Here is an 8,617-nt window from a genome sequence, read left to right on the forward strand (position 1 = left end):
ACATCCAAGCAAAACAACATTCACACAGCACAAGCTATCACAACCAAGCAAAACAGAGCAAAGGCAGAAAACTCTGCCAAAACACCAACCAAAAATCACAGCTTTTCCCACTCAAAGACCCCAGTAACAATTCCTTCGATCCAATTCGTTAACCGTTGGATCGACTCCAAAATTTTACTGGAAGTCTCTAGTACATAAGCCTACATTTTGACCGTTGGGATCTACTAGCAAACATCCAGAACTCATTCTGCACTGCTCTTTCCACAACCAGCAAAAGCCTAGTATTTTTCTGCACTTGTGCAAAATCCTGCTGCACAATTTCACAGCAAAAATCTGCACAAAATGCAGATTTCGAAAACCACACTTCCCCTCATCCAATCTTGCCCAAATCAAATCCTACAAGTCCCAAATCATGTATCAATCATGTCTAAACCAAGGTCAAGCTTCAAACCACAGCAACACAAAATCTAGGTGTCCAAAACCCCTCAATTCAATGGGTTTTCTAGGTTTGAAAAGTGAAATTTAGAATGAGGTAAATTTGAGGCAAACTCTCACCTCACACAAGTCCATAACATCAATCTAAACTTGCTCAAACTGAATTTACACCAAAAATTCCACCAAATCAAAATTTGACTCTTCAACACCCAATTTTGCCCTAGAAATGGCTCTTGGTTCACTTTGGTCATTTGTTTTTCTCTCTAGCTCAGCCTAACCTTTCTCACATGTCCTAAATGACATTTCAAGCTAGTATTAACTCACTTTAACCTCCATTTACCACAGAATTCAGACTTAGCCTTCCAACTCTCAAAGTCTCACTCTTTTTCCACTCATAACATCACATTCTCACTTTCTAACCCTAGGTTAGTTCTACCCTTCATCTCTAACAGTTTTCCATCAGCAATTTTTAGCATATAAACATCACAAACATCATCACAAAAACCCTAAAACAGAATGGGTATGTCTAACTCACCCAAACATGGCAATTTCAACAAGTTTTCAGCAAATGCCTTCACAAATAATCATCACACAGCAGAAAACTAACAAAACCACCCATCATATCTCCCAAAACCCCATACCCACGAAATTTAAGAGAGAAAGAAGTCCACCCAAACCTGGATTTTCGAAGTCCCACTTGTAGCCACGCACTTCACGACCCCGAAAATGCCCTCCTTTCGCGATTTGGAGCAGAAATGAGCACCAAAGGTTGAAGCTTTGTTGGGCAACAATGGTGGATGGGAGAAAAGAAGAAGAAGGCTGCGTGAGAGAGAGAGAGCTGTCTGAAATTGGGCTGAGTGAAGAGAGAGAGGGTTGCTTTTTGGGTTTTAATAAAAGGGTTTTCCTCTTTTTCTATTATTTTATTCAAGCTCTGCCACATGTCCCTATTTGATTGGAGCAAAAAGGGCCCACTTTCTCTTTTTGACTGTGACCCATACTCAGTCACAAAAGTGAGGAAAATCTGACCTTAGAAACGCTAAAATCCTGCCTTGGGTTGCGTGCCATTTCTCTGATTCCAGTTTCTCGCGTTTTTCTGCGTCCGTCGGGGCCAGTTTTCGAAAGTACTCAATATATATATCAAAACGCTCAGAATAAAACCCCGAGCGTGGTTCAGAGGTTGGTTTCGTTAAATTCTAAGTCGCACGCAAAACGATGATTTTTAACTAATTAATTAAGAATTAACCCATAACCTCCAAGTTCTGGATTTCTCTTCCTTAATTAGTCTAACCCACGTATCTTGCCCCCACTATTCCTACTTCTACCAAGAACATATAGGCATATACACTGAATAATACTTATATATATAATCATTCAAAATACATCGTTTCCGTAAACTCCGGGTAGAAATTTCCAGGATGTTACAGAACTCTTTTTATAATCTAAAAGATTAATTTGTACATCTCATTTTTAAAAAGTGTTCCAGCCTTGACTTCTAACAGGGTATCCATACATGTTTAATGCAGATTTAACCGGATATCATATCATCTTCATCTTCTCCTTTTGTTGATTTCACATAGATGTCAAGGAGATTTAAGGTATTGGCTTGCATGTTTCCAGGCTTGAAATTGCATAAGCTTTTAAACAAGGTATCTTTGTTATTCATGGGGATTTTTAACCAGCTGGACTGTAATAATATATTTTTTTTTGTTGTGCAAATAGTTGATAATTGCTAAATATGAGTTATTTTGATGATAAAAATATATTAAAAATATCTTTAAAAATATTTATTTAGCAGTTATCTAAAATATCAGGAAGTCTCATGAAGATATGATTAAAAGCAAAACAAATCCAAAAATATCAAAAATATCAAAAAGGAAGATTTCTAGCATCAAGCCCAAGTCCACTACAACAAATATAAAAAGGGAGTCAAGCCAAACGGAAAAGAACACACCACACAACCCCCTCTCATAGGAGTTTCATTTACTCCCTTTTTTTCTTTCTTTCACCCCTCTTATCCCATCAGTTCTTATACCCCATCCATTGTAAAGCCCTCAATGGCTATGAGTAGCTAAACCCCTAGTTAGGGTCTGACAGGCCTAAAAGCCAAGCGATGTATGATGTACTCACTATTTATCAATGCAATGGTGTTTTTTATTCTATTATCTTTTCTGTTTTTATCTTGCATTATTCATCTTTACATTCTGTTAGGGGTTAGATGCTCGGGAGAGGGTAACTTCTAAATAAGATTTAAAGAAGGTATGCATGCATTGGTTTTAGGGGTTAGACACTCGGAAAAGGGTAATTTCTAATAGAACAAAAAGAAATGATTTCATAGGAAATTCATTGCTAGACATAGAATGATTATTTTATGCCCATGCATTCTTGTAAACATCTAGAATTCGTACTTCATGCATTTTATTTATTGAGTCTTTGCAAAGGAATTTGGGAGATAGATAAATAAAATAGGCTTGTCATCGCGAGGAATCAGGGGCAAGTAAATGAACAGATATGGGTAAAATAGAATCACCTAAATTGATAAAGAAAAATCATAAACTCATACGTTCTAGGCAAACAAGGCATGCTAGGTCCCAACATTATCACACTCTGATTTTCTTTTATTTTTATCTTTTATTTTTCTTATCTTATCTTTTCTTATCTTTATCTTAATCTTTTATTTTTCTTATCTTTTACTTTTATTTTCTTATTTTCTTTATCTTCTATCTTTATCATCTTTTAATTTAAATCTTTTATTTTCATCTTAAAATCTTTATCTTATCTACTATATTTGCCTATCTTTATTTTAAATTCTTTATCTATTGCTTTTAAATTGGGTTTGTATTAATTTAAGTATAAACCAAGTCTCTGTGGATTTGACATTCGAACTTCCGAGTACTTTACTACTTGTGACAAATGTGGTAATCTTTCCAACGAGTTAACAAGTTTTTGGCGCCGTTGTCAGGGACTTTGTTTTTCGTACTTGATTATTTGCATATTCCAATTTTAAAGCAATTAGTTTTCACTTTTTATTTTTTATTTTACTTTCTTTTTTATCTATTTTTTTAGTTGCTTCATTTTTTTTTTCTCTTTATTCTTTTCTTTTTTAGAAAAAAATAATAAAAAAATTTTAAAAAATATTTAAGTTTAATTTTTATTCTGTGATAACGTGCACGATAGTTATTTCTTGTGTGAGCAGTTCATATTCCTTCTTTGAAGAACACATCATGGCAAAAGATCGTCCACATAGGATGACACTAGAGGATTACTCTAGCCCTATTATACCTCAATACTTCACTAGCATAGCCAGACCAGAGGTGCAGGCGGCCAACATCTCATACTCACATTCCCTCATCCAGCTGATTCAAGGGAATCTATTTCACGGCCTACCAAGTGAAGATCCATATGCACATCTGGCCACATACATCGACATTTGCAACACGGTGAAAATAGCAGGAGTGCTTGAAGATGCCATCCGCCTCAACTTATTTTGTTTCTCTTTGGCCGATAAAGCAAAAGTATGGCTTCGCTCGTTTAAGGGGAATAGCCTGCGAACATGGGATGAGGTGGTGGAGAAATTCTTGAAGAAATACTTCCCAGAATCAAATACCGCTAAAGGGAAGATGAAAATCTCTTCATTCCATCAATTTCCTGACGAATCCCTCAGCGAGGCCCTCGACTGTTTCCACGAACTACTTAGGAAGATGCCTACACATGGGTACAGTGAACCGGTGCAACTAAACATCTTCATAGATGGTCTGCGACCACAATCAAAGCAATTACAAGATGCATCCGCAGGAGGGAAGATCAATCTAAAGACACTGGAGGAGGCAATGAAACTCATAGAAAACATGGCGGCTAGTGATCACGCCATTCTTTGTGATTGCACATATGCACCAACAAAGAGAAGCCTTCTAGAACTCACCACTCAAGATGCAACCTTAGCTCAGAAAAAGTTGTTGTCCCGACAAATAGAAGCTCTAACAGAGACCCTCAGCAAGCTTCCACAACAATTACAAGTGGTAAGTCCTTCTCATTCTTCAGTTATGCAGGTAGGGGGATGCCACATATGTGGAGGAACACACGAGCTAGGGCAATGCGTAGTCCAACAAGATCCTTCGAGGGAAGTAAACTACATGGGCATACCAAATTGGCATGGATTCCAAGGGTACCACCAAGAAGGACCATTAGGATTCTATCAAAGAGATAATTTTTTGCAGGACCACTATTGGATATCTTATCCAGGTAATAACTTCAACTAAGGGGGTTCACCTTATCAGCCTCCTATTTATTGGCGGCTAGTGATCACGCCATTCTTTGTGATTGCACATATGCACCAACAAAGAGAAGCCTTCTAGAACTCACCACTCAAGATGCAACCTTAGCTCAGAAAAAGTTGTTGTCCCGACAAATAGAAGCTCTAACAGAGACCCTCAGCAAGCTTCCACAACAATTACAAGTGGTAAGTCCTTCTCATTCTTCAGTTATGCAGGTAGGGGGATGCCACATATGTGGAGGAACACACGAGCTAGGGCAATGCGTAGTCCAACAAGATCCTTCGAGGGAAGTAAACTACATGGGCATACCAAATTGGCATGGATTCCAAGGGTACCACCAAGAAGGACCATCAGGATTCTATCAAAGAGATTATTTTTTGCAGGACCACTATTGGATATCTTATCCAGGTAATAACTTCAACTAAGGGGGTTCACCTTATCAGCCTCCTATTTATTGGTAATGCCTGCTACTGAACTAAATAGAAACAAAAGTTTTTAAGTGGAGATCTGCTATCTTGATGTTCTTCATCTTTCCATCCTTCAGTTTAGTATTCAAGACAAACTTTACTGTTTTTTCCTTGGTTTTAATTTCTCTATAGTTGTCTAACATTATTTGCTTCATGAAGTACAGTAAAATATACTTTGAAATCATGGCTCACTTCTGAATATGCAAGTATTGAAAATCAGAAATATCCTATGGCTAATGAACCCCCTATTTGATCACTTAACTTATATAAATTTTCTTTTTGGTTCATTTTGAGGTTTTGTTAATGATGGAATTAGTGAAAAACCTCTGGTGGTTTCTCTTTCTTCAGGTCATGACAAGCAGAACAGGGATAGCATTTGCAGTCGTGCTTGTAGAGATTTGCCAGGGTCTTCAGTAGAAATGGACAATAAAATACCTAATAACCAAGCAAGTACCAACCCAATTTCAACACCCCTCCTTTATGTAACCTTGACGTGGAAGTTATACGGAATCTTCCCTCGGAAGTATTTTCAGAATTAAAGGAAATTTACAGAGGGAAGTTAATTGATTATATTGCTAACAGGAAAAGCACAAGTGAGAATTCTAGCCCTTCAGGCAACTCATTTTTGGAGCAAGGTAAGCTTTTCTGTTTCATTAGTGTAACCTGCTTAGGACATATACTCAACTCAAATTTCCATACATGCTTTCAAATTATTTTTGTTGGCAGCAATAAAAAAGGAAGAGGAACTTTCCTATTCGAAGCCGGTTCCTCAAAACAATCCATTATCAAAAAATAAGGTAATTATTTTTCCCCTATTTTATTACATCTTATCGTATCTATGTATATGTTAAAATCGTTAATTTTATACAATGATGATATGATAATTAATTTTTAACAAATGATATAAATTAATATATGTTGATCTTTTAAACAATGATGATATGATAATTAATTTTACGTGCGTAGCAGCGTAGGGCAGAAAGTTGTGGAAACCATTTTATTTGTTTACTATATATATGTGTATTTGATGGCTTTATGCTTTATGCTTTATGCTTGAATTATGAAATTCTAAGTGGTGCTTATATCTAAGGGGTTACTTGAATGTTTTACTCATGTTTATATATAATAATATTTAATCTTTTAAAATTTTGCTCTCGCTTTTGCTTTTATATATTATTTAATTAATTAATTCAAAATAATTAAATTCAATTTTGCTAGTACTTTGACAAGTATCTATTTCATTATAAAAAATACTACCGATAATACTGTTTCTTAGTAACATTTTAATTTATTGAAAATTATAAATTTGAGTTTTGAAGGCGTGTACTATAATTACTTCAGCATAGGTAGTTTGTTCTGTACATCAGTAGTGCCATTTTGTTCCTAAAATGAATATTTTTGGAGTTTGTATCATTTTATCTATTCTAGATTTTTAGTGCTTTAGATGGTGGCTGAGTTGATCATTGAGATACTATAAGCCAGTGTAACACACTACTAAAAAAGTAATGTCTGAAGTTTGGCTTTTGGGCCCTTAACTATTTTGTGCAACACACTACCAAAAAAAGTAAGTAGCAGTGACTAACCTATTTCAATTCAAACAACTGTTTAAATCCATTTGAATTGATTTTGTCCTATGGCCTACAAAAAAGTAAGTAGCAGTGACTAACCTATTTCGAACATTCTTAACACCTTTTCTAATAATTATTTCAAGAATTCATATAACACATAGCTTGAGTTTGAAGCAAAAGTAGCATTTTAAAAAAAGTTGGGTGAAAAAGGTTTCCCAAAATGTGTTTGTTATTACCAACTGGAGCATAACGAATGATTTCAATTTTTTCAGGAATGGCTCAACCTTGCTTTTCTGTTCATTTGTAATTATAATGTTCGGAATCTGGATTGAATTGCCGATCTTACGGGATGTGGATGGAAAATGTAATAGATAAGGAAATTCTTAGCTGAAACCTGCAATCCTGTGCCAAATCTTTCTGCTTCCATATACAGCACAGAGCTTTGCAACAGATTAAGAGCCTTCCTCATATATTGTCCACCAATGGGCCCATCATCACCTGTGGCAGAACTTGTTATTGCCACATCAGATTTTCAGAGATATCTTGTACGCTGGGGTATTGGGTAAGTGCTATTATGCTTTTTAGTTGGAGAGACTAGGAGTATAGCCCTGTTTAAGTCCTAGAACGAATCCCTACTACTACGCAAGTCTAACTTGCTGTATTTCCTTCTTAGTTCCATCAAAGGTGGAGTAGATGCAAAAGAGTTGTTCCATTTGTATATTCTTGTTTGGATACAAGATAAACGTCTATCTTTGTTGGAGTCGTGCAAATTAGATAAGGTATTTATTTTTAACATATCACAATAATATTGTCATATTCCATTTTGTGTCTTTAGGACTTCATCATATTCCCTTTAGGTGATCTAGGTTTCAATGAACCATTTGATTTTGAAGGATACTTCAAAACTGGTCATATGTTAACTGCTGCATCACTTCAGTAGTAAATTGTTTTGTGACAGTGGGGTTGTCTTAAATCTAAATGCTGTTGCAGGTGAAATGGTCAGGAGTTAGAACACAACATTCTACTACTCCCTTTGTTGATGATATGTATGAGCGGCTGAAGGAGACATTGACAGACTACGAGGTCATCATTTGTCGTTGGCCATAATATACCTTGGTCTTAGAGAATGTATGCCAATTCCTATTATTTCTTTCCCCCTGTGAATTCCAGATGTTATTCATTTCCATTTTCATCTTTTGATCTCTCCTATAAGCAAATACCTATGATAAGTTTTTTTTTTTTTTTTAAACTATTGCTCATAATAAAAAGGCATATTTTAGCACTGGAGTTTTTATTCCTTGATTCTAAGTGTCTTATTGTATGAGATGGACAAAAGATTGAAGGATGAGTTTGATTTTTATTTTTTTTGAAAAAAATTGGCGACAGGTCGTTGCTAATATTGAAAAGGCCATTGTGGAAGCTTTAGACAAACAATATGCGAATGCATTATCTCCTCAAAGAAAGCATGGGTCCTAAGAAATTTGGGCTTAATAAATATGTCCAAAAACTTGCCAAACAATCTACATGTGCCTATGTGGTTCCTGATGAGGTGAGTTGAATTTCTGAAAAACTCAAGTGTTCTTCTGGCTTGTATATATTTTGTTTTTGTTTTTTTGATAAGCAAATGTTTTATAGTTTGATGGATGTTCTGGTGTGTAGGATATATAGGAATTCATTTTACTTTTGAAAGTGCTTCAAACTACAAAAGGTTTGAATAATTGATATTGATTGCATAAAGTTTATTTAATTTCATATTGTAATGTGTGTTTATTCCTTGAATTTTTGACGTTTCAAGTTTGTGATGATGAATACCAAAAAAAATTTATCCAAGAACAAAAATAAATAAAATAACAAAAAAATGCATTCTAGATCGGTT

The 8,617-nt window shown here is 35.3% G+C and overlaps 1 protein-coding gene across 1 annotated transcript; it reads left to right on the plus strand.

Moving 5' to 3' along the window:
• The first annotated feature begins 7,011 nt into the window (after positions 1-7,011).
• On the plus strand, positions 7,012-8,383 carry LOC114404919. Its single transcript, XM_028367642.1, has 4 exons — positions 7,012-7,303; positions 7,415-7,520; positions 7,732-7,869; positions 8,128-8,383. The coding sequence occupies exons 1-3, from the start codon at positions 7,224-7,226 to the stop codon at positions 7,846-7,848; spliced, it is 303 nt and encodes a 100-aa protein (XP_028223443.1). The 5' UTR covers positions 7,012-7,223; the 3' UTR covers positions 7,849-7,869; positions 8,128-8,383.
• The last annotated feature ends 234 nt before the right edge of the window (positions 8,384-8,617 follow it).

This window comes from Glycine soja, chromosome 1 (assembly GCF_004193775.1).
Source record: "Glycine soja cultivar W05 chromosome 1, ASM419377v2, whole genome shotgun sequence".
In the NCBI taxonomy this organism is placed as follows: Eukaryota; Viridiplantae; Streptophyta; class Magnoliopsida; order Fabales; family Fabaceae; genus Glycine; species Glycine soja.

Excerpts from the sequence above, each read along its gene's own strand:
- LOC114404919 (XM_028367642.1), top strand. The coding sequence starts at position 7,224 with ATGGGCCCATCATCACCTGTGGCAGAACTTGTTATTGCCACATCAGAT. Across the intron at positions 7,304-7,414 it reads CTTGTACGCTGGGGTATTGG|TTCCATCAAAGGTGGAGTAG; the intron begins GTAAGTGCTATT and ends TTTCCTTCTTAG. Across the intron at positions 7,521-7,731 it reads AGTCGTGCAAATTAGATAAG|GTGAAATGGTCAGGAGTTAG; the intron begins GTATTTATTTTT and ends ATGCTGTTGCAG.